Source organism: Rhinopithecus bieti, unplaced genomic scaffold (genome assembly GCF_001698545.2).
Source record: "Rhinopithecus bieti isolate Rb0 unplaced genomic scaffold, ASM169854v2 scaffold_15336, whole genome shotgun sequence".
NCBI lineage: Eukaryota > Metazoa > Chordata > Mammalia > Primates > Cercopithecidae > Rhinopithecus > Rhinopithecus bieti.
In genome coordinates, this window is record NW_016808678.1 from 939,637 (window position 1) to 966,737 (window position 27,101).

At 39.6% G+C, this 27,101-nt stretch overlaps 1 protein-coding gene across 1 annotated transcript in view; it reads right to left on the minus strand.

Annotated features, from left to right (window-relative positions):
• Positions 1-27,101, minus strand: part of LOC108538726 (protein lin-9 homolog) — an 88,963-nt gene that overhangs the window by 48,101 nt on the left and 13,761 nt on the right. Inside the window, exons 3-6 of the mRNA XM_017886957.1 lie at positions 16,619-16,776; positions 6,843-6,976; positions 5,154-5,273; positions 4,467-4,577 (exon numbers count right to left, since the gene is read on the minus strand). Coding sequence (XP_017742446.1) covers positions 4,467-4,577; positions 5,154-5,273; positions 6,843-6,976; positions 16,619-16,776 — 523 coding nt within the window. The remainder of the gene's footprint in view (positions 1-4,466; positions 4,578-5,153; positions 5,274-6,842; positions 6,977-16,618; positions 16,777-27,101) is intronic.

Genomic DNA, 27,101 nt, shown 5'->3' on the forward strand with positions numbered 1-27,101 from the left:
GAAGAAGCTCCCTTAATTCTCCTCCTCTTCATCTCCAAATTTTTAGTTGAAACTGAACTCTTTCTTTCTTCTTTCCTTTTGGCTTCAGAGATATATTTTTCTCCCTTCTTAAGAATAATCCTTCCCTTGGACTCTCAACTGTATCCCTTCTGGTAACTTGCCCCATCTGTCATTTCTCATCTTTCATCACCCCCTTAAGTCTACAAAAAGGCTCAAAGTCTCCTTTATCCTTAAAACAAAACAAAACAACAACAACAAAAAAGAAACATACTATAAAGCTACAATAATCAAGATAGTGTGGTAGTAGCAAAGAATAAAATAAAATAGATCAATGGAACAGAATAGAGAGCCCAGAAATAAATCCACATAATCAATTATCTTCAACAAATGGGCAACAGTGGAGAAAAGTCAGTCTTTTCAATGAATGGTGCTGCAACAACTGGACACCCACATACAAAACAAACAAAAAAAAAGAATCTAGAGAAAAACCTTACACCTTTCACAAAGAGAATCACAAACATAGATGTAAAATCCAAAACTATAAAACTCCTAGAAAGTAACACAGGAAAAAAAATCTAGATGACTTTGGTTTTGTGACAACACTTTAAATATGACATCAAAGGCATGATCCATGAAAGAATGAAATGATGAGCTGAACTTCATTAAAATTAAAGACTTCTGTTTGGTTAAAGACATAAAGAGAATGAAAAGACAGTGGCCGGGCACGGTGGCTCAAGTCTGTAATCCCAGCACTTTGGGAGGCCAAGACGGGCGGATCACGAGGTCAGCAGATCGAGACCATCCTGGCTAACACGGTGAAGCCCCATCTCTACTAAAAAAACACAAAAAACGAGCCGGGCAACGTGGCGGGCGCATGTAGTCCCAGCTACTTGGGAGGCTGAGACCGGAGAATGGCGTAAACCCGGGGGGCGGAGCTTGCAGTGAGCTGAGATCCCGCCACTGCACTCCAGCCTGGGTGACAGAGCGAGACTCCGTCTCAAGAAAAAAAAAAAAAAAAAAAAAAAAAGACAAGCCACAGACTGGGAGAAAATATTTGTAAAATATACATCTGATAAGGAACTGCTTTCCAAAATATACAAAGAACTCTTAAAACCCAACAGTAAGAAAACAAACAATTGGATTAAAAAATGAGCCAAAGACCTTAACAGACACCTCACCAAAGAAGATATACAGATGGCAGATAAACATATGAAAAGATGCTCAATGAGGAAATGTATATGTCATCAGGGAAATGCAAATTTAAATAATAAGATACCACAACAAACCTATTAGAATCGCCAAAATCCAGAACACTGACAATACCAAATGCTGATGAGGATGTGGAAATCCCATTTACTGCTGATGGAATGCAAAATGGTACAGCCACTTTAGAACACAGCTTGTCAGTTTCTTATATAACTAAGCATACTCTTACCATATGATCCAGCAATTACACTCCTTGGTATTTACCCAAAGGAGCTGAAAACTTATGGCTACACAAATACCTGCACACAGATGTTTATGGCACCTTTATTCATAATTGCCAAAATTCGAAAGCAACCAAGATGCCTTTCAGTTTGTCAATGAGTAAATAAACTATGGTACATCCCAACGATGTAATATTACCCAATGCTAAAAAGAAATGAGCTATCGGCCGGGCGCGGTGGCTCAATCCTGTAATCCCAGCACTTTGGGAGGCCGAGACGGGCGGATCACGAGGTCAGGAAATCGAGACCATCCTGGCTAATACGGTGAAACCCCGTCTCTACTAAAAAATACAAAAAAACTAGCTGGGCGAGGTGGCGGGCGCCTGTAGTCCCAGCTACTCGGGAGGCTGAGACAGGAGAATGGCGTCAACCCGGGAGGCGGAGCTTGCAGTGAGCTGAGAGCCGGCCACTGCACTCCAGCCTGGGCGGCAGAGCAAGACTCCATCTCAAAAAAAAAAAAAGAACTATCAAGCCATGAAAAGACATGAAAGAAACTTAAATGTATACTAGTAAGTGAAAGAAACCAATATAAAAAGGCTATATACTCTATGACTTCAAATATATGACAGTCTGCAAAAGACAAAACTATGAAAACAGTGAAAAGATCAGTGATTTCCAGGGGCTCAGGGGAAGGGATAATAAGGTGAAACACAGAAGATTTTTAGGGCAGAGAAACTACTCTATATGATACATAATGGTAGATACATGATATTATACATTTGTCAAAACTCTTAAAATGTTCCACATCCTTAAATACATTAATGTGAACTATGGTCTTTAGGTGAAATGATGTGTTAATGAAGGTAATGACTGTAACAAATGTACCACTCTGGTGGGAGATAATAGGGGGAGACTACACAGGTGTGGGGTCAGGAAGTATATGGGAAATATCTGTATCTTCTTCTCAATTTTGTTATGAACCTAAAACCTCTCTAAAGAAAAAAGTGTACTGAATCAAAAATCAAATATAACAAGGATCGATAAAAATATCACTATGTAGACATAGTGTAGTAGTACATAGCTTCTGGCTCCCTTTGCTTATGGATCTCTCTCAAACTCTCTCACACACACGAACACCTGCTCAAATATAACATATTAGCTTTGTTTTTACTTCTACTATTTAAAAGAAAGAATTAAAAACAAGTGTCTTCTTTGTGAAAATAATAAGTCTTTGCTCTTATCACATTTTCAGTCTTTCATATAAAAATATTCATCTGCCTCGAGAAGCCAAAGGTGTTAAGAAATTTTATACTGCAAGGATAACTAACAATATATCATTGGCTGGGCATGGTGACTCAAGTCTGTAATCTTAGCACTTTGGAAGGCCAAGGTGAGAGGATCATTTGAGCCCAGGAGTTTGAGACCAGCCTAGGTAACACAGTGAGACTCCATCTCTACAAAACTAATAAAAAATATATTAGCTGGGAGTGGTGGTACATGCCTATAGTCTCAGCTACTTGGGAGACTGAGGTGGGAGGACTGCCTGAGACCGGGAGGTTAAGGCTGCAGTGAGCCATAATGGCACCACTATACTCCAGCCTGGACAACAGAGTGATACCTTCTCTCAAAAAAATAAATAGGCCAGGCGCAGTGGCTCATGCCTGTAATCCCAGCACTTTGGGAGGCCGAGGGCGGCTCACTTGAGGTCAGGAGTTTGACACCAGTCTGGCCAACATGGTGAATCCCTGTCTCTACCAAAAATACAAAAAATTAGCTGGGTGTGGTGGCATGCGCCTGTAATCCCAGCTACTTGGGAGGCTGAGGTAGAAGAATCACTGGAACCCGGGAGGTAGAGGCTACAGTGAGCTGAGATTGTGCCACTGCACTCCAGCCTGGATGACAGAGTGAGACTCTGTCTCAAATAACATAAATAAATAAATAAATAAATATTAAATAAAAAAATGTGATTGAGGAACACAGAACGCTATATACAGACACACAACTGACAAGACTTTTCCTCAAAATAACATCAACTGCAAAAGAACACTGTGAATATTTTCACAGATTATGTTATAAACATTTTTATTTATAAAGATCGTATCAGCCGGGTGCAGTGGCTCACGCCTGTAATCCCAGCACTTTGGGAGGCCAAGGTGGGGGGATCACTTGAAGTTAGGAGTTGGAGACCAGCCTGGTCAGCCCAGTGAAACCCCATCTCTATTAAAATTACAAAAAAAATTAGCTGGGCGTAGTGGTGCATGCATGTAATCCCAGCTACTCAGGAGGGTGAAGCAGAAGAAAAGCTTGAATCCAGGAGGTGGAGGTTGCAGTGAGCCGAGATCGACCCACCGCACTCCAGCCTGGGCAACAGAGCAAGACTCAGTCTCTAAATAAATAAATGAAAATAAAGATCCTATCTATCCCAAGCCAAAGTAGTTTTCATTTTCCAAAAAGGAAATGAAACAATACATTATTAGACTATGATTCAAACTAAAAAATTTATTTAATCTAATTTTCAAACTCATTACATTTTTAAGAGTCCAGCTATAAGGAAAATTTTCCAATACACTTATTTCAGTTTAGGCTTAGATTTCTCAGTGTCTAATCACTAAGACTTAGCAAGTGAATACCTGTTTCTAGTCTCTGAAAAGAAATAAAATTTCTTCTAACCATATAAGCTAGCCAGGACACCATAACGAACTGACTGATGATAGCAGAATATGCTGAGGTTACTAAATAAAAGCGTTCATAGTTACCCAAGTTATTAACAGCCAAACATTCAGAATTTCACAGAACATATGCAAGAATGTTTGAGCCCTTAAAATAGCAGAATAATAAGAACTCAGACACAAGACAAAGCTCAAGAAAAAGATCTTTAAATCTTTTTTTTTATATATAACTTTTATTTTCAGGCTTTGTTGGAAATAGTACCTCTTAAAACCTACACGGTGATAAACCTACACGGCCCTAGAAAAATTTTCAACTTTAATAACATAAAATACATTGAGTTTTTAAACAAAGAGCCAAGATACTCAGAACAATTCTTACCACTTGGATAAGAAATTCTACTGGAAAACCACCTAATGTTTCAGTGTCAGAGCCAGAAATTTTACTTCTCCACGGCGACTGTCCCAATAAAGGATCATTATCCTGTGGGAATAAAAGGGAATTATTTAATCATTGACTATTCAGAGGAAGAAACTTATTTTTTTATTTTATTTTTTTAAACAGAGTCTCACTCTGTTGCCAAATGTAATCTCAGCTCACTGCAACCTCCGACTCCTGGGTTCGAGTGATTCTCCTGCCTCAGCCTCCCAAGCAGCTGGGATTACAGGTGCGCACCACCATACCCAGCTAATTTTTGTATTTTTAGCAGAGATGGCATTTCACCATGTCGGTCAGCTGGTCTCAAACTCCTGACCTCATGATCTGCCTGCCTCAGCCTCCCAAAGTGCTGGGATTACAGGTGTGAGCCACTGCGCCCAGCCAGGAAGAATCTTACTTTTAGAAAAAGAGAAAATTCTGTTATAATTAATATTATATTAAAATCCAATAAAAAGGAAAATATTTCTGGAGATGAAGCAACTATTTGTGTTATTTAATATTTTCAATTCAAAATAGTGTGCATATCTTTTGAAGCTGTAATAGATGTGTATTTCTTAAGAACATAGTTCACCTTCATAATAATCAATTAAATTACTGATAATATTTCTAAAATATACTTACCATAATTGGTGATTGGAGAGGAGGAGTATAATGCAACCGTGGTGGGGTCATAAAAAATCGAGAAGGCCGCTGTTTTTGTCCAAAGGCAGCAATTGGCATTGTCTCATGAGGCTCATTACTCTGAGAAAACAGATTAATCCACAAAACTTAAAGAAATTTACCATCATTTAAGCTTTATAATCATTGTATTTCAGCTTGAGATATATATTCACGCATATTCTATGATTCATATAGAATTTATTACTTATATATTTAATTATTTATAGAGTAGCATATTAGTCTATACAGATCAAAGGCTAGAACTTAAAACAGAGTATGAAAACACTACTTTGCTGCCAAAAGGATGAACCTCCAGAAGACAAAAAGAAATAAAAAAAAAGGAGGGGGGGGTCAAAATAGTTCAGAGAATCAAAGATTATTATTAAAGTTTTCTATGGCCACCTTTGGTTATCTGCATTTAGACTGTCTGAATATATCCTATAATAATTAAAATCAATTCTTATTTAGCCAGGGAGAAATATTTGGGTGATCTCATAAAAATAGTTAAATTAATGAAACAGAGAAGCAATTTACTTTTTTTTTTTTTTTTTTGAGACCAAGTTTCACTCTTGTTAACCAAACTGGAGTGCAATGGCGCGATCTGGGCTCACTGCAACCTCCACCTCCTGGGTTGATGCAATTCTCCTGCCTCAGCCTCCCAAGTAGCTGGGATTACAGGCGCACGCCACCACGCCTGGCTAACTTTTTGTATTTGTAGTAGAAATGGGTTTCACCATGTTAGCCAGGCTGGTCTCGAACTCCTGACCTCAGGTGATCCACCCACCTCGGCCTGCCAAAGTGCTGGGATTATAGGCGTGAGCTATCGTGCCCGGCCAATTTACTTTTTGTGAAAGGAGAGTTTAAAGATTTCATCCTTTAATGTAAAAACTTAAGAGTAGTGTACTCTGTTCTACATTTAGTTCCAATTTTGTTTCTCTCCTCTTGTGGAGAGATATCAAGCAATATTGTATTTCTGCACTAAGGAGATACATATCTTTTAGGAAATTTATTTACAAAGACAGACATACATATATAAAAATACATTCTAGGCAGAGGTTGCAGTGAGCCGAGATCACACCACTGCGCTCCAGCCTGGGCGACAGAGCAAGACTCCGTCTCAAAAAAAAAAAAAGATCTCAATTCTAGTCTCAGCCTAATAGGAAACCAGATCTAGAGCCTTGAATAAATTACGCAACTGTACTTATGTCTTGAGTTTCATCATGCAAAAGCGAAGGTAATTAACACCCATCCTGCATACCTCTGAAAATAAAACAGGAGAACAAATAAGTACAAGATGTTACTTCATACTTTAAAAATAATTTTGCAAAAGGACTATACTTTAACCTAACAGCTGCAATGAAAATGTTATGTAGCTTCTTCTCCAAGGTTATTTAGTCAGGACTCATCAGTTCGGTTATACTAAAGTGCTGTGTCGTTAAGGTCCAACAGAGAAATTCTAGTTCCTGGAAAATGGAAGACTTAAGTATAGTTCCGAACCAGGGGTCTAGCAGATAGGGCTGGGGGACCCTAAGGATCTCTTCTTCTGTAAGCTAAAGTCTTGATTCTATCATAAAACACGATTTCTAAGAAAACTCTATATAACACATTTAACAGGCATAAAACACAAATGTATTATGAAATAACACTTACGAGAACTTCATAGTCAGGGATGGTATGGGTTCCAAGCCCTGCCCTATCAAAAGTTACTCTATAAGTAGCATTAAGAGTATCCACAGCATCTATTTGTCCAGTGAACAAACCATCATGAACACCACGTAATCGTGCTGAGAAAAGAACAAAGGCATTATGATGTGTGGGAGATACAAAGAAGAGTCAAATATAAAACTGTTCCAAGCATGAAATTTAAATCATAGTACAGTATTTTGTCTATTAGAGTTTCAAAACAAGCATACACTTTATTTTTGGCTTAGAGAAACAGCAAAGATTTTTTGAAACAAAACCAAAACTATATATGATGATCCCTAATTTCATATATGAATAAAATTGTATTACTCCCAAATTAAGAGAAAAATATTTTAAATAATTTAACTGCAAAAAAAAAACAACAAAAGAACTTTGGTCATTAAACTCATGAGTGAAGCACCAGGAGTAGTTCAATTTAAAAAAAAAGCAAAGATTTTGTGTAGAAAAGAATTAAAGAATTTAATACAGCAGGCCTGAGACTGCTATACTTAGGAAAACCTCCTTGCAAGGTTGGCCTTTGTCTGGTATCTGGGAACTTTGATTTCAGAAGTGTTCCCACTGTTCCCTAATTAATAATGGTGGTTTACTGTGTCTAGATTGTGCAGACGATGTGGTTAATGCTGGATACCTGCTTTCCCTCTAGAAGACTGGAATTTTAGTATGTACTAGGCAAAAGTTGCCTCCATACTCAGCCCCCAGTAGAAACTCTGGTCACTGAGTCTCTAATGAGCTTCCCTGGTAGACAACACTTATAAGCGTTGTGACAACTTGTTTCTGGGGGAATTAAAGAAGTCTTGCATGACTCTACTGGGAGAGGACTTTTGAAAACTTGCGCGTGCTTGGCGTGGTTTCCTCTGGACTTTGCCCCAGGCACCTTACTCTTTTGCCAATCTTATTTTGTATCCTTCACTGTAACAAATGTTACCCATGAGTACATGTACTGAGTACTCTGAGTCTTTCTAGTGAATCACTAAAACTAGTAGTCTTGGAACTGATGACACAGATGAACTCTGTGTCACTATTATTTAAGTCCAGCCTAAAATAACATCAGAGAAATCCAAACAAACATCCAACACGAGTAAAAAATTTAAGAACAGCAGCATCGATGGCTTTAAACTGGGCAAAGTAATATATTTTAGACTAACCAAATAGTATAATACACAACATTTTAATAGAACACAGAAATACACAATGCAAAACTGTTTAAAATAAAAGGATCAACTGATAAAAACACAACTGTAGAGGACGAAAATCTCTCTCAGTTTCTGACAGATCCTTTAAGGGAAAAGTAAACATGGATACAGAAGATGTGAATAATGAAGCTGAATAAACAAATATAAACATAGAAAAGGACTACTAGTTATGGTGGCATGAAGAGGCTGGTAATTCCTCTCCACAAAAAACAAGTACGAATGAGATTGTCATGAGATTGTCAAAAACCATTCCAGGGTACTGGAAATGGATCAAATGTAGAAAACAAGAAATGTTTATTGTTGAAAAAGTGCTAGAGCTTCAAGTTAGGGCAGGGGACTCAGTGGCCTTTTGTATGAGGTTATTCACACACCCACTACTACCATCAACGTGGTTGATGAGAATGGTTTTATTAGTTCAGGGTTGGTCACAAAAACCAGCCAGAATTTTGGCTGGTCATGAAAGACAGTCAGAAATTTAACAAGGAGGTCCTGGAAACTAGAGAGCTATAAAAGGGTGGAAATAAGCTCTCTCTACCATCCCTAGCTAACTGGGTTACTATGCAAATGGATGGGGAAGATCTAATAGTCTGGCAAAAAGTAAAAGCTAAAGATGACTTGAAAACTAGCAGCAACTTTGTATATACATTCTCCAACTCACATATAAATCAATGTGAGGCTTTTCCCAATCAAGATGTTTGAGCATAACCTCTGTTCAAATCATTAGGTGACCATTAAGTTATTATTATTATTTTGAGATGGGAGTCTCACTCTGTTGCCCAGGATGGAATATAGTGGTATGATCTCAGCTCACTGCAACCTCCGCCTCTCGGGTTCAAGCGATTCTCCTGCCTCAGCCTCCTGAGTAGCTGGGATTACAAGTGCCCGCCACCACACTCAGCTAATTTTTTTTTTTTTTGTATTTCTAGTAGAGGCAGGGTTTCACCATGCTGGCCAGGCTGGTCACAAACTCCTGACATTAGGTGATCCACTCGCCTCAGACTCCCAAAGTGTTGGGATTACAGGCGTGAGCCACCGCACCCAGCCCTGACCACTAAATTATATGCAGACACAGGCCAACTCTTTGGAAACCAAGTTTAATAATAATAATAAATATAAGAATAAAAACATGAAGCAGAGATATCAGTATTTGCATAGCCAAGTTATTAAAGCAAATCCAACAACTCTCCAAAATATCAGAATACATAGTTGCTACAATATATTATCTGAAATATCAAGTTTTCCACCAAAAATTACTAGACATGTAAAGAAGTAGGAAAGTATGGCTCTTAATCAAGAAAAGTACAGTAATAAATTGATAGAGATAATATATTTAGCAAAGACTTAAAAGGCAGCTGTTATAAATATGTTCAAAGAATTAAAGGAAGCTGGGCGCAGGGGTTCATGCCTGTAATCCCAGCACTTTGCGAGGTCCAAGTGGGTGGCTCACTGGAGCTCAGGAGTTCAAGATTAGCCCATGCAACATGGTGAAATCCCATCTCTACAAAAACATACAAAAACATTAGCCAGCTGTGGTGGTATGTGCCTGTAGTCCCTGGAGGCTGAGGTGGGAGGAATGCTTGAGCCCAAGAGGTAGAGATTGCAGTGAGCCAAGATCATACCACTGCACCCCAGCCTGGAAGACAGAGCAAGACTCTCTCAAAAACAAAAAAAAAAACAAAAAAACAAAAAACAAAAAACAAAAAAAAAGTTTGTGTATGTACGCACTTTTTTCCTATTCTTTTCATTTCTATTTTTTGAAAATTTATTTGATAAATAAAATTTTATTTATTTTCCATTTACTCCTTTAGATAACCTACAGAAAATCCCAGATAACCTGGAATTATTGTTCATTTTACGAAGATTACTTTCAGGATAGTTCAGATTCTTACAATTTCTTAACAAATCAATGATTTTAATATCTTTTTTAACACTCTCATTTCTCCAGGGATAAACAACTGTGGCTTAAGTATCATGTCTCAAACAACTTCCTATATACTGTAGCTAAAGTATCATGTCTAGACATTTTTCCAAACTTCTCTACTATTCAGATTTTCATTACTTTGAATACCCAGTGCATCTGTCAAACTCTTGTGCTTCTAACTCTGTATATGATAATCACAAAGTCCAGTCACTTTTTACCTGCCAGATTCTTTGTTCCTACAGCAAAATCCCTAATAAAGTGACTTTTTTATTCTTTTGCTCGTTTTGAGGAATAATCTACTACTCTTTGTTTACTAAAATATTTTCTAAAGAAGGAATATGTTTAATTAAATTCTGTTGTGGTCAGAGAAATTCTCTATATGATTTCAATCTTTCAAAATTTATTGACATTTTTTAATGGGCCAGTATATGGTATATGTTGATAAATAAGTCATTTGCATATGTAAATAATATGTATTCTGCAGTTGTTGAGTGTAGTATTCTAAAAATATTATTTAGATCAAGATAATTGATAGTGTTGTTGAGATCCTCTATACATGTATATACATGTTTTGGCTTCTTCTACCTATTAATTATTGGAAGTGAGGTGTTAAAACCTACAACTACGTTGTGGATTTGTCTATTTCATTCTTTAGTTATCTCAACTATTGCTTTCATGTATGTTGAAGCTCTATTGCTAGGTATATAGTATATACATACATAGTATTAGGATTGGTATATCTTTCTAATGAATGGGCCATTTTTATCATTATGAAGTACTTCTCTCTGACAATACTGTCTTGATACCTATTTTTCTCTAATGTTAAAATAGCCACTTTAGCTTTCTTACAGTTACTATTTGCACTGCATATCTTTTTCATCTTTTCGCTTTCAACCTGTCTATGATTTTATATTTTAAGTATAACTCTTGAAGACAGCATATAGATGAGTCTTACTTTTTTAAAATCCAGTCTCATAATCTTTTTTTTTTCTTTGAGACAGAGTCTCACTGTTGCCCACGCTAGAGTGCAGAGTGCAATGGATGTGATCTTGGCTCGCTGCAACTTCTGCCTCCCAGGTTCAAGTGATTCTCCTGCCTCAGCCTCCTGAGTAGCTGGGATTACAGGCATGTGCCACCACACCCGGCTAGTTTTGTATTTTCAGTGTAGACGGGGTTTTACCATGTTGGCCAAGCTGTCTCAAACTCCTGACCTCAAGTGATCCGCCTGCCTTGGCCTCCCAAAGTGCTGGGATTACAGGCGTGAGCCACCATGCCTGGTCAATCCTTACTTTTTAATTGAAGTGGGTTTTTTTTTTTTTTTCCCTAAAGAGACAAAGTCTAGCTCTATTACCCAAACTGGAGTGCAGTGGCATGATCATAGCTCACTGTAGCCTAGAACTCCTATGCTCAAGTGATCCTCTCATCTCAGCCTCCTGAGTAGCTGGGACTACAGGTGCCCACTACTATGCTTGACTTTTTTTTTTTTTTTTTTTTAATTTTGTAGAGACAGGGTCTCACTATGTTGGGAAAAAGCTAAGTGTTAGGAAAAAAGCTGAGGCAGGGCTTGCATCTCCGACATAATGTCCCCTGGAATGTGTCTAGACTTGCTGGCTTTCTTCTAGCCCTCCTAGGCTCCTAGATTGTATTCTCGTTATCTCAAATAGCAGAACATGTTCTATATAAATGCTAAGCTGTCACAGCTGTAGATCATGTGCCTGCCTTTTTGACCCCCACATTCTCATCACCTGTTTCTTTGTTGGATTACCAATAAACAGCATGGGCTCCCAGAGCTTGGGGCCTTCACAGCCTCCACAATTGCAGTGGGCCCCTGGTCCCACTTTCTTTCTCAAACTGTCTTTTTCTCAATCCTTTGATTCAGCCAGACTTCATCGCCCCCACGACCTGGTGTTGGGTCTTATCACCGCAACATACTATGTAGCCCAGGCTAGTCCCAAACTCCTGGGCTTAAGTGATCCTCCTGCCTTGGCCTCCCCAAAGTACTGGGATTACAGGTGTGAGCCAGTGTGCTTGGCAGAAGTCTTTATAGTTCACAGGCATTTAATGTAACAATAGGATAGCTAGACTTAAGTCTACCACCTTGCTATTTTCTATTTATCCCATTTGGGTTTTTTGTTGTTGTTCCCTGTCCCTTCTTTCCTGCCATCTTTTTTTAAAATCAGATAATTTTTTTTTTTTTTGAGACAATGTCTCACTCTGTCCAGGCTGGAGTGCTGTGGTATAATCACTTCTCCCTGCAGTTGAGACTCAGGTAATCCTCCCACCTCAGCCTTCCAAGGAACTGGAACTACAGAAGCACATCACCACACCTGACCAATTTTTGTATTTTTTGTAGAGACAGGGTTTCACCATGTTGCCAGGCTGGTCTCAAACTCCTGGGCTCAAGTGACTGGCTTGCCTTGGCCTCCCAAAGTGCTGGAATTACAGGCATGAGCCACTGCACCTGGCCAAATTCAGTATTTAAAAAATGAAATTCTCTTTTGATTTTTTAGCTATACTTCTTTGCGTTTTTTTTTTTTTTTTTCAAAAAAAGGCAGTTCCCAAACTAGCAGCATTACTTTGAAACTTGTCAGACATGCAAATTCCCAGGCCCTATCCCAGACCTTCTGAATCAGAAACTCAGAGGTAGAGCCCAGCAATATGTTTTATCAAGCCCTTCAGGTGATTCGATTCTGATGCATACTAAAGTTTTTCAGCCACAATGGGCTAGGAATGGGCTCACTCTCAACATTACTTTCTTTTTTTTCTGAGACGGAGTCTCACTCTGTCACCCAGGCTGGAGTGCAGTGGTGCAATCTCAGTTCACTGCAACCTCCGCCTCCTGGGTTCAAGTGATTCTCATGCCTCAGCCTCCCGAGTAGCTAGGATTACAGGCGTGCATCACTATTCCCAGCTAATTTTTGTATTTTTAGTAGAGACAAGTGATCCACTTGCCTTGGCCTCCCAAAATGCTGGGATTATAGGCGTGAGCCACTACGCCTGGCCTTAACATTACTTTCTACTAAATTAATACCGTGTGTTCATACATAAAATTTAAGAACTTGGCAACACAATAATTTCATTTTATTCATTTATTTATTCATTTCTGGTGTTCTATGGTCCTTTCTGTAGATTCCAGTTTATATATGATATCGTAATGTAAAAAAGTTCCTTTCAGTCTGAAGAACTTTTTTGGCATTACTTCTAGCATTTTTTCTGATATGAAGTTGGCTGCCATCCATATCAGTGCTCCTCTTACATAATATGCTGTTTTTCTGTGACTGCTTTTAAGAGTTTCTCTGAAGATTTTCTGTGTTGTGTCTAATGATGGGTTTTGTGTATACGTGGGTATCCTGCTTGGGGTTCAGAGTACCTTAGATCTATACTTCTGAAAAAATTTCAGCTTTTGTCTAATATTTTTTATGTGCCAATGCCTCTCTGTCTTTATGGGGACCACAATTACACATATGTTATCTTGTTTAATACTGTCTCAGGGGGATCGGAGGGTCTATTTTTTTTTCTACCTGTTTTCATACTTGGATAATTTCTACTGATACATTCTCAAGTTCACCAACCCATTCTTTTACTGTTTCCAATTTGCTTTTAAGCTCATTCAGAAGTTTTTCTTTTCAAATATTATACTTTTCAGTTCTAAATTCATTTTCTTTATCTGAAAAATGTCCATTTATTCACTCAGATTTCCTGTGTTCATTATATTTACATTTAAGTTTATGAACATGTCTTTGAAGTCATTGTCTGCTAATCCCAACATCTGAGTCATCTCAGAGTCTATCTCTATTGATGGCATTTTTATTGACTATGGAATTGTCTTTTTTTTCCCCACAAGTATAGAAATTTTTTATTGTATGCTGCACAGGGTATTGAATTTTTTTCTTGTAGGCAAAAAAAATTACTGGCAGATCTTTTTGATCCTGTCATACTTGCTTTTTGTGTGGGCTGGTCTGTTTCAGTTATGAACTTATTTAGAGCATGTTTACTCCTTAAGGGGGCCCTGTGAACTTGATACAATTTCCATAAGTCACAACATATCATTATTCTTTTGATTTTTTTCAACCACTTACAAATATAAAAAGTATTCTAGGCTCACAAACTATACATAAATGGGTGGCAGCCTAGATTTGGCCGACAGGCCATAAGTTTACTGACCCCTGCACTAGCCCAAAGAGAAAATGTAAAACATTGCTTTAAAAAAGCCCTAGGCTAGGCCAGGGGCAGTGGCTCACACCTGTAATCCCAGCACTTTGGGAGGCCGAGGTGGGCGGATTACGAGGTCAGGAGTTCAAGACCAGCCTGGCCAACATGGTGAAACCCCGTCTCTACAAAAAATACAAAATATGTCGGGCGAAAATACAAAATATGTTGAGCATGGTGGCGCGTGCCTGCAGTCCCAGTTACTCAGGAGGCTGAGGCGGGAGAGTCACTTGAACGTGGGAGGCGGAGGTTGCAATGAGCCGAGATTGAGCCACTGCACTCCAGCCCGGCGACAGAGCAAGACTCCATCTCAAAAAAGAAAAAAAAGGAAGAAAAAGAAAAAAAAGCTCTACTGGGTGCAGTGGCTCATGCCTGTAATCCCAACACTTTGGGAGGCCAAGGTGGGCAGAAGATCACTTGAGGTTGGGAGTTTGAGACCAACCAGCCTGGCCAACTTGGTGAAATCTCATCTCTACTAAAAAAACTACAAAAATGAGCCAGGCGTGGTGGTGGATGCCTGTAATCCCAGTTACTCAGGAAGCTGAGGCGGGAGAATTGCTTGAACCCTGGAGGCGGAGGTTGTAGTGAGCCAAGATTGCACCATTGCACTCCAGCCTGGGCAACAGAGCAAGACTTTGTCTCAAAAAACAAAAACAAAAATAAAAAACACAACACACAAAACAGCTCTAGTAGTTTTCTCACATTTTGCTACAGCCTGTCTCACCTATTCACCACTCTAACAAGAGTACTTATATAAAAACACTATCTAAGATTTTCAGTCTTGTCAAATAATATCACCAGTCCTTAAAATTCTGCAACAATGAAATTTTAAGGATTTCCTAATGAGTCTGAGAGTCACTCGACTCATGTCAGCATTTCTCTGGCATAAATCAGTATGTCAGCATTAGTACTTATACTAGACTTTATTGCTGTAGTTATTTATATGGAGTTTTTAGAACTAACACACTTTTCAAATACGCTGTCTACCCATCTCATCCCATTTCCACCTCTACTTCCAGACTAGTTTTAAGACAGGGATCATATAATCTATAATCTGTTGATTACACAGTGAGTTGTCAATATACACTCATTTATTACCAAATCTAGTCTCTCCTAGATAAACTGTGTTAGGATTTCATATGCATAATTTGGTCTCTTCTCTATTTTCTACATTTCCTCTTAATCATTTTTATAATATAATAGAAACATGTACCACTTTTATAGTCAGGAAAAATGATATAAATATGTAACTCCAGGTTCCCTTCCCTCCAAAAACTATTCTCGAATTACTCCGACCATTTTTCAATGGTTGAAGTCCAATTACAATTACTCAGTACAATTACTAGCCTATTCTATCCACTTAACACCTTATTTCTTGTATTACATATATTGTAATTCGCCTTCACCAAGTAATTAAGGATTAACTTAAACCTGAGATTTTGTACTTTCTCTCCATATTATGAGTACACCAAATCACATCTACAAAATGGACAAAATTTACACCCCTAAAAATGTTGAGCAGACTAGTGAATAATTTAGTTTTATTCGATCATTAGAAATGGACTATTTCTAGACCCAAAGTCCAGGAGAACAATGGTGTTTGTGAACTAACCAGACAAGGCTTATTAGGAAAGGAAAACAAATAATGTAGAAGGAAAATATAGAATAATTTAAAATTTAAAAAATTTATGGTCAGGTGTGGTGATTCATGCCTGTAATTCCAGCACTTTGGGAGACCGAGGCAGGAGGATTGCTTGAGCCCGGGAGGTCGAGGCCTCAGTGAGCCAAGATCACGCCACTGCATTCCAGCCTAGGTGACAGAGGGAGACTCGGTCTCAAAAAGAAAAAAAAAAACAACAAACTTTAAAATAATACATAGCTATACTTACTCCAATAGATTATTAAATTTCATCTTTGTGGCAGTTGGCTTTAGTTTATATTGTAGTAGATGTTACTTTGAACCAATACACTTTTTCCCAATTACTTTAAAAAATAGATTTCAGGCATGAAGAAAGAGTAACTTCTATAGTAAACTGCACAGAGCTATAGTTTAAGCTTTCTAAATTTAAAAGCCATTTCTCGAATGGAGATTATCTGGGTTACTTACACCTTCAGAATTTTGTCCCATGTGTACGTGTAAACACATCCTAGTGAAAAATCAAAGTCACTAAGGAAAAAAAAGATCAAGTGATGTGTACTACAGAACTCCTACTCCATCCCTGAGCATCAATCAGGCTGAGAGAGTGTTGAGGGATAGGGATAGGGTGAGGGTTAATGATGTCTATTGTAAATACTTCTTGGTAATTAAAAATGAAATAAAATAAGAACCAAAGAAACAAAAAAGATTACCTTGATTAAAAATTACAAGTCAAAAGAGTAATTAGCTTGTTTTCACTTACCTGTAACTTTCGTTCCAATAACCAGAGGCAAAGGAATTTCATCTGGGAGATCTTTGAATTGTGAAACATCTGCAACTTTCCTTTGTTGTAAGAGCCTTATTTTCTGCCGTTTCTGTTTTAATGCTGATCTCTCTTCCTCAAAAAATGCAGAAGAACATCTAGAATAAATTATAAAAAACATACAAACTGATAACTACCCCATATAAAAACTTAAAATCTTTTTTTTTTTCTTCTTTTTTTTGAGATAGGGTCTGGCTGTCGCCCAGGCTGGAGTGCAGTGCACAATCTCGGCTCACTGCAACCTCCACCTCTGGCTCAAGCAATTCTGGGCTCCACCTCCTTGGCTCAAGTGCTGGGATTAAAAACTTAAAATCAGCTGGACGTGGTGGCTCACACCTGTAATCCCAGCACTTTGGGAGGCCGAGGCGGGCACATCAACTGAGGTCAGGAGTTTGAGACCAGCCTGGCCAATATGGTGAAACCCCGTCTCTAGTAAAAGTACAAAAATTAGCCAGGCGTGGTGGCAGGCGCCTGTAATCCCAGCTACTCAAGGGGCTGAGGCAGAAGAATTGCTTGAACCCAGAGGCAGAGGTTGCAGTGAGCTGAGATTGCGGCATTGCACTCCAGCTTGGGTGACAAGAGTGAGACTCTGCCTCAAAAAACAAAACAAAACAAAACAAACAAACAAACAAAACCCTTAAAATCTATCCATCTCACCACTCCTTTTTTTCTTCTCATGAAGTATACCGTATTCAAAGGTTCTTAGATTGTTTCTGGCTGGGCGTGGTGGCTCACGCCTGTAATCCTAGCAGTTTGGGAGGCCAAGGCAGGTGGATCACCTGAGGTCAGGAGTTTGAGACCAGCCTTGCCAACATGGCAAAACCCCATCTCCACTAAAAATGCAAACATTAGCCAGGCGTGGTGGCAGGTGCCTATAATCCCAGCTACTCAAGAAGCTGAGGCAGAAGAATCGCTTGAACCCAGAGGGCAGAGGCCGCAGTGAACCAAGATTGAGCCACTTCCCTCCAGCCTGGGTGACACGGTGAAACTCTGTCTCAAAAAAAAAAAAAAGTTTCTTTTGGCCAAGCATGGTGGCTCACGTCTTAATCCTGGCACTTTGTAGTCCGAGGTGGAAGAATTGCTTGAGCCCAGGAGTTTGAGACCAGCCTGGGCAACATAATGAGGCTTTGTTTCTACTAAAAATAAAAAAATTAGCTAGGCATAATGGTGTGCAGCCAGCTATTTGGGAGGCTGAGGCAGGAGGATCATTTGAGCCCAGGAAGTTGAGGCTGCAATGAGCTAAGCTGTGATTGCACCACTGCACTCCAGCCTGCACAACAGAGGGAGACTGTTTCTAAAAAAAAAAAAAAAAGGAAAAAAAAGGGCTGGGCAAGGTGGCTCATACTTGTGATCTCAGCACTTTGGGAGGCTGAGGTGGATGAACTGCCTGAGCTCAGGAGTTTGAGACCAGCCTGGGCAACATGGTAAAACCGCATCTCTGCCAAAAAAAAAAAAAAAGCTGGATGTAGTGGCATGAGCCTGTAGTCCCAGCTACTCGGGAGGCTGAGGTGGGAGGATTGTTTGAGCCTGGGAGACAGGTTGTGGTGAGCCAAGATTGTACCACTCCAGCCTGGGCCAACAAAGCAACACCAGTACTCAAAAAAAAAAAAAAAAAAAAAAAAAAAGGAAGGAAAGAAAAAAAGACCTGTTTCTTTTCACAGTAAATGACCTTTCATTTTTTAAAAAACAGGACCTTGCAAGACTCAAAGACATACAAAGCAGGTTACTCCTTCCTACAAAGCAAAATAATTTTTTCACTATCCTGTGATGAAACTGTGCCTGGAACCTAGATCTCACAGGCACCAAGTTCAATTTCAATATTCTACCCAAAAGAACATGACATTTTCTCTGTGACCCAGTAAACACACCAACGCAGGAGCTACAGATGAGACCTGCTACTATGTAAACTTTTAATCATGCTTTCTGCCTTAAAAGTATAAATGCTGAATTCCCTTCCCTTTTATTTCTAGAGCCTATCTTGCTTCCATTTTCAAATCCCAGGATGAAGCAAAGTATTTAAACATCATGTTCATGCCATGTTATGGCTTTCACTTTCAAAGGTACATTATGAGCTCTATTGTCATTTAAGTTGTCTCAAAAACTAAATAAACACGATGAGAAAAAAGGATATAAAGACAAGCAATGTATAAAGTGAATTGTTGTTAGCAATGATGAATAAGGACTGGAATACACATAGAAAGATCTTAGCTGATAATATGACTTTTTGTATGATTTCTGAACTTGTTGAATATTGATTCAAGCTGTATATATGGGAAGAATATGAGAAGATAAAGCAAAGGATAATGGGTTACTAGTAAGCTAAGTAGTATCATAAAAACAGACTTGTGGCTGGGCGTGGTGGCTCACAACTGTAATCCCAGCACTTTGGGGGGCCGAGGTGGGCGGATTATGAGGTCAGGAGATCGAGACCATCCTGGCCAATATGGTGAAACCCATGTCTACCAAAAACACAAAAATTAGCTGGGCGTGGCGGTGTGTGCCTGTAATCCCAGCTACTTGGGGGGCTGAGGCAGGAGAATTGCTTGAACCCAGGAGATGGAGGTTGCAGTGAGCCAAAATCACGCCACTGTACTCTAGCCTGGCAACAGAGCAAGGAATAAGTTCTAGTATATGACAGTATAGTAAGAAAATTATAGTTAATTAACTATTTCTTGTTTTTATTTTTCTTTTACTTTATTTTTTATTGACTATTTCCACATAGTTAGAAGAGAAAAATTATAATGTTCCCAACACAAAGAAAAATGTTTGAGGTAATGGATATCCCAATTACCCTGATGTGATCATTACACATTGTATACATGTACTCCCAAAATATGTATAACTATTATATATCAATTTTAAAAATATACCAAAAAACTCTTCTTGACATTAGAACCCAGGACCCATACTATTTCCCTACAGTTGACTTTTTTTTTTTTTTGAGATGGAGTCTTGCTCTTTGCCCAGGTTGGAGTGCAGTGGTGTGATCTCGGCTCACTGCAACCTCCACCACCTGGGCTCAAGCAATTCTCCTGCCTCAGCTTCCTGAGTAGCTGGGACTACAGGTACACACCACCACACCCAGCTAATTTTTGTATTTTTAGTAGAGATGAGGTTTCACCATATTGGCCAGGCTGCTCTCGAACTCCTGACCTCATGATTCACCTGCCTTGGCCTCCCAAAGTGCTGGGATTACAGGTGTTAGCCACTGGTGCCCAGCCATTATACTTTTCTTATAGATGCTTCGCTGACACCTTAGACATATACAATAAAAAAATGCATACGTTCCTCTATTTTTCTCAAATAGCCACAATATGCACTGTTGTGTATTTTGCTTTCTTGACACAGCATAGCAATGTTTCCATGTTAGTACACAGAAACGATCTTCTGTTTTTGTTCTATGTTCAATGGTTTCACGGTTTTCTATTATATGGAGTACCATACTATAATCATTCCCCCATTTATGAACTTTTAGGCTGTTGCCAATCTTTTGCTACTACAAACAATACTGCAATAAATACCTCTGTACATGTAATTTCATCTGTGTGCAAGTAGTTCTGTGTTATACATTCTTTTTTTTTTTTTTTCCGAGACGGAGTCTTGCTCTGCTGCCCAGGCTGGAGTGCAGTGGCCGGCTCTCAGCTCACTGCAAGCTCCGCCTCCTGGGTTCACGCCATTCTCCTGTCTCAGCCTCCCGAGTAGCTGGGACTACAGGCGCCCGCCTCGTCGCCCGGCTAGTTTTTGTATTTTTTAGTAGAGACGGGGTTTCACCATATTAGCCAGGATGGTCTCGATCTCCTGATCTCGTGATCCACCCGTCTCGGCCTCCCAGAGTGCTGGGATTACAGGTTTGAGCCACCGCGCCCGGCCATCCTCCTACTTTTTAACATTTTGTTGTTTCTGTTTATGTCTTGTTGTACTGTCTATGTCTTGAAAACTTGTAGTTATTATTTTGATTGGTTCATTATTTAGCCTTTCCACTTAAGATATGAGTAGTTTATACACCACAATTACAGAGTTATAATATTCTGTGTTTTTCTATGTGCTTACTATTACCAGTTAGTTTTTTACCTTCACATGATTTCTTTTTGCTTGTTAATATTCTTTTCTTTTGATTGAAGTACTCCCTTTAGCATTTCTTTTAGGACAGGTCCGATATTAGTGAAATCCCTCAGCTCTTGCTTATTAGGGAAGGTTTTTATTTCTTCTTCATGCTTGAAGGATATTTTTGCTAGACATACTATTCTAGGGTAAAAGTTGTTTTTTTTTTTTTTCCCCTTCAGCACTTTAAATATGTCATGCCACTCTTTTTTGGCCTATACGATTTCCACTGAAACATCTGCTGCCAGACTTATTGGAGCTTCATTGCATGTTATCTGTTTCTTTTCTATTGCTGCTTTTAGGATCCTTTCTTTATCCTTGACCTTTGGAAGTTTGATTTTTAAATGCCATGAGGTAGTTTTCTTTGGGTTAAATCTACTTGATGTTCTATAACCCTGTATTTGAATGTTGATATCCTTCTCTATGTTTAGAAAGTTCTCGGATATTATCCCTTTGAATAAACTTTTTACCCTTATCTCTCTCTACGTCCTCTTTAAGGCCAATCACTCTTAGATTTGCCCTTTTGAGGCCATTTTATAGATTTTATAGGCATGCTTCATTGTTTTTTATTCTCTTTTATTTTGTCTTCTCTGACCATGGCTTTTCAAATAGGCTGTCTTTGAGCTCACTAATTCTTTCTTCTGCTTGATCAATTCTGCTATTAAGTGACTCTGATACATTCTTCAGTATGTCAATTGCATTTTCAACTCCAAAATACCTATTTGATTTTTCTTAATTGTTTCAATCTCTTTGTTAAATTCATCTGATAAGAGTTCTGAATTTCTTCTCTGTGTTATCTTGAATTTCTTTGCGTTTCCTCAAAACAGTTGTTTTGAATTCTCTTTCTGAAAAGTCAAATATCTGTGTTTCTCCAGGATTAGTCTCTGGTTCCTTATTTAGTTTGTTTGGTGAAGTTACGTTTTATTCTGGATGGTCTTTTGCCTGTCAAAATGTGCTGGTGTCTGGGCATTGAAGAGTTAGGTATTTATTGTAGTCTTTGCAGTTCGGGCTTGTTTGTACCTGTCCTTACTGGAAAGGCTTTCTAGGTATTTGAAGGGACTTGGACATTGTTATCTAAGCCCTACTTGCATTAGGGAGCACCCTAAGCCCAATGATGCTGTCATTCTTGCAGGCTCATAGATGTACTGCCTTGGTGGTCCTGGATAAGATCTGGAAGAATTCTGTAGATTACCCGGCTCTTGTTCTCTTTCCTTACTTTCTCTCAAACAAATGAAGTCTATATCTCTGTTCTGAGCCATCTGAAGCAGGGTATGGGGTGACACAAGCACCTTTGTGGCCACCACCACTGGGGCTGCACTGGAGCAGACCTGAACCCAGCAGAGAACTGGGTCTCTCCCAGGGCCCATTGTAACCACTACCTGGCTATCACCTATGTTCACTCAAGGCTCTAAAGCTCTACAGTCAGCAATTGCTGAAGCCAGCCAGGTTTGTGTCCTTCCCTTCAGGGTGATGAGTTCCCCCTGGGCTCCACGTGAATCAAGAGATGTCATACAGGGGCCAAAACCTGGAGTCAAAAATCTTAGAAGTCTACCTGATGCTCTACTCTATTGTTGCTAAGCTGGCACTCAAACCATGAGAGAATGTCCTTTCCATTCTTCCCTTTCCTTCCCACAAGCAGAGGAGTCTCTCCTTATGGCTACCACAACCACAGATCCACATGGTGGGTACTGTCAGGCTACTGCCAATGTTCACTTAAGGCCCCAGGTCTCTTCGGTCAGCTTGTGGTGAATGTTGCTAGGCCTTGGATTTACCCTTCAGAGCAGTGGGCCCCCTTCTGACTCTGGATAGGTCCAGAAAAACCATCCAAGAACTAAGGCCCAGAATCAGGGACTCCAGTGGTTCACTTGGTGCTCTACCCCAGCTGGCACCTAAAGTATAAGACTAAGTCCCCTTTACTTTTCTCTCTGGTTTTCTCAAGCAGAAGGAGTCTCTCCCTGTAGGCACCACAGCTGTAAATGTACTGGGTTCCACCTGAAGACAACATATCTTGGAGTATCACCCCAGGCTCACATGATCACTTGCACGTTGCTGCTGGCTCTTCAGAGCCTGCAAACTCTTTAATCAGCAGGTGATAAATCCTTCCAGGACTGGGTCCTTCCCTTCAAAGCAATGGGTTCCCTTCAGGCCCAGAGTGTGTCTAGAAAGGTCATATGGGAGCTGGGACCTGGAAGGGGGTCTCACGACTTTGCCTGGTGCCCTATCCTACTGCCGCTAAGCTGGTGTCCACAACACTAGAAAAAGTCCTCTTTACTCTTCCTCCTCCTCCCCTCCCACAGAAGGAAGGAATCCCTTTTGTCGCTGTAAGCTGCACTGCCAAGCAGACCATTAGGTTTCCTGATTCTGGGCCTTAGTTCTTGAATGGCATTTCTGGACCTACCCTGGGCCAGAGGGGAGCCCACTGTCCTGAAGGGTCAGCCTCAGACCTAGCAATGTACTCCACTATTCAATTACATAGTACAGGCACCCCTTTGGCCACCCTGGCTTGTGTTTTTCTCACTAGATCATGTGCCCCGCAAGTCCACTGGCTTTGAGCCCAGAGCAGCACTAAGACTTGCCTAGAAATTGCAGTCCTAGTGGACTATACTGCTTTTCAAGTTTATTAAGGACTCCAGAGCACATTAGTCTGTAATGGTGAGGCTCATGGGACCTCAGGTTCTGACTTCTGGGATGGATGATTCCCTATGGCTAGGGCTGGTCTAAATGCTTCCTCTGGGCATCAACCAAGTTTAACCTGGTTTTGCTTTCCTCTGTGATAGGACAGCACTAAGTTCAATGCAGGGGCCCGTAATCACTATACTCGCCTTCTCCCAAGTCCACAGATTCTTCATGCCATGTGGCCACTGGTGGGGGATGGGGAAGAAGTGGCATCAGCGATTCAAGACTGTCTTTCCCACTCTCTTCAGTGCCTCTTTCAGTGATATGAAGTTAAAACCGGGTGCTATAATTGCTCACCTGATTTTTAGTTCTTATGAAGGTGCTATTTTGTGTGTAGACAGTTGTTACATTTGGCGTTCCTATGGGGTTGGGGTGGTGATGATTCTATTCAGCCATCTTGCTCCACCCTCAAGCTATGTATTCTTGAAGGTCTTCCTGTTCTTTATATCCCTACTATATTCCCTGAAGCTTGCTACATGAAATACATGTGCATTGCAGTTGGCCCTTATTTATTTAAAAAGAAAGTTGCAAGAACTAATGTTAAGTCTACTAATTAGAGATACATTATCTAATAATAGTTAATTCTTACAAACTAATTTTTGCCATTATATACCAACTTATACATATTACCAGTAATTACTTACCCCACTGAAGCATTTTTTGAACTGGGGAGATGTTACCTGCAGATAATTTTTATCTGGAGAAATATTTAACATTATTTGTGACATTTCCCACTCCTATAGGCACAATAAAAGCCACATTTTATTCATACTTAAAAAATATGAAGCATAGTTATTTTCCCTTAAGATATGGTGACCAGAAAACATTTCTCATCAGTAAATGTCTACAGTCTTATACACATGGATGGTCCCCTTAGGATGTGCAAAAGCAATACTCATTCAGTAGAAACTTCTTTGAGTACCCATATAATCATTCTTTTTTTTTTCACTTTCCTTACAGTATTAAATACATTACATGAGATATTACAAACAGATATAGTACTCAATGGTGACAAATCATTGAGAGCTTAATTAGGTTGAGGACAGAGATGAATCTATTAGATTTGGCAATATTGAAGGCATTGGTGATCAGGGAAAAATAATTTCATAAGTGGTGGAGGTAGAAGCCAAATTGGGATAGAGGTTGAAGAGAAAGTGACCTGAGAGGAAGTAGAGAGGAGGCAAACATAATTTTTTGAGACAGTTGCCTATAAAAAGAAGTAGGGAAATGGGGTGGCAGCTGGAAGGAGATGAGGGATCAGGGTAATGTATATATATAAACATTCTGGTGTGAATTATGGGAGGAATGAAACCATGTTAGAATGGTGATAAGAAAGATCCAGAGAAGAGGGAAACACTGATGAAGGTGAAAGAGGAGATAACTAAAGGAGGAAAGCTTTAAGCTGGCAAAGAAAAAGAAATAAAGCCCATCAGGGTCTTTGATGAGACTGGAGCTTTTTCCATTGCAGCTAAAGAAGGGAAAATGAAGAACGGCTGTAAATTTTGGTTTGAGTTTTATTGGGTGATGAAAATAAGAGGAAATTTTTCACTAGTGATGTTCTAATTATCTATTGCTATGTAACAAACCACCCCATAACTTTATGGCTCAACAATGAATTATTATTTCTCACTGCCTTGGGTTTTGTCTCAATTCTCCTGGGAAGTTCTGCTCCGTGTGGTGTAGCTGAGGTCTCTCATGCTACTGCATTCAACTGGAAGTTTGACTGGAAGAGGTCTTTCAACCTCTAGCACCTCACTTCATGTAGTCTCGTGGAATTCAATAGCCTATCTTTACAGCATGGCAACTGGCTTCCAAGAGCAAGCATTTCCAAGGGTCACACCTGATATGCAAGTATTTATCATGCCTCTGTTTGCTTCATATTTGCTAATTTCCCATTGGCCAAGCAAGTCATATGGCCAAAGCCAGAGTGGACATGGAAGAGACTATACTAGGATATCAGAAGATGAAATTCACTAGGGGTCACTAAAGTAGCTATCACAGGTTTCTTCTATTTTTCTAAAACAATTATTATCTGTTAAATGTGAGTTGTGAAAGAAATATGAAAAGTAAGACCGTCATGGGAATTGGAAAATCATAATAATATTTTGGGTCAGTGCTGTGTGCCTGCATAGGCTGTATTCATATCTGTAATGGATAATAGCCTGAGTCCTCTATTAGTTTAATTTTGTGTAATATTATTCAGCTACTCTCCATTGCACACAGGAAGCAGACAGATTGGCGAGGTCATTTATAAATGTATAGCTCTGGGAGAAGGTGGATAGCAGAAAAGTGACACTGTAATGTCTATCCTTTGTAGGCTCTTTTGTTCTTTTTTTAAGAAGAGATCAACCCATCGAAATAAATTTAGATGTTTATTATGTACAGGCCAGTATATTAAGTCCTAGGAGGCTGATTAAAAAGGTATTGGACACTGGTCTTGGCCTCAAACATTTTATTTGAAGCATTGAGGCATATACACAGTAGTTGAAACATGTTTCTTCCATTATATGGGCATTAATAGCTTTTTTTTTCTTTCTTTGAGATGGAATTTTGCTCTTGTTGCCCAGGCTGGGGTGCAGTGGTGCCATCTGGGCTCACTGCAACCTTTGCCTCTGGGGTTCAAGCAATTCTCCTGCCTCAGCCTCCCAAGTAGCTGGGATTACAGGTGCCCACCACCACGCTCAGCTAATATTTGTATTTTTAGTAAAGACAGGGTTTTACCATGTTGGCCAAGCTGGTCTCAAACTCCTGACCTCAAGTGTTCTACCTGCCTCGGCCTCCCAAAGTGCTGGAATTACAGGTGTGAGCCACCACACCTGGCACTTCTTTCTTTTTGATTCATTTTTCTTATTATTCTGCCTCATTTGTCCAATTTCATGGAGCATTGTCCAAAATTACCTCAGATTTTCAAACTTTCCTATTTGCTTCCTCTATTAGACCATGCCCAGTCATAAATATAAAAACTATACATGATACTTGCACTTGAACACATAGAATTTCATATAAAGAATGAAGTCAACAGATATGGAAGGACTGAAAAAGCAAAAAGAGGACACAGAGGTAACTCAGGAATAGTAACTTCATGAAGAGCCTACCATCCTGTGATAGACTGAGTGTTTATGTACCACCAAATTTATATGATGAATTCCTCATGCATAATGTGATCATATCCGGAGGTGGGGCCTTTGGGAGGTGATCAGGCCATGAGGATAGAGCTCTCTTAAATCGGATTGGTGCTTTTATAAGAAGGGAGAACTTTCTCTCTCTCTCCCTCTCTCTCTTTCTTGTGAGAAACAAGGTTTTTGCTTGTTTCTTTGTTTTTGTTTTTTGAGACAGAGTCTCGCTCTGTTGCCCAGGCTGGACTGCAGTGGCGCGATCTCGGCTCACGGCAACCTCCGCCTCACGGGTTCAAGTGATTCTTCCTCAGCCTCCCAAGTAGCTGGGACTACAGGCGCCCACTACCACACTCGGCTAATTTTTGTTTTTTTCAGTAGAGACGGGATTTCACCATATTGGCCAGATTGGTTTCCAACTCCTGACCTCGTGATCCGCCCGCCTTGGCCTCCCAAAATGCTGGGATTACAGGCATGAGCCACTGTGCCCGGCCAAGTTTTTGCTTTTATCAGCCACCAAGACTATGGTACTT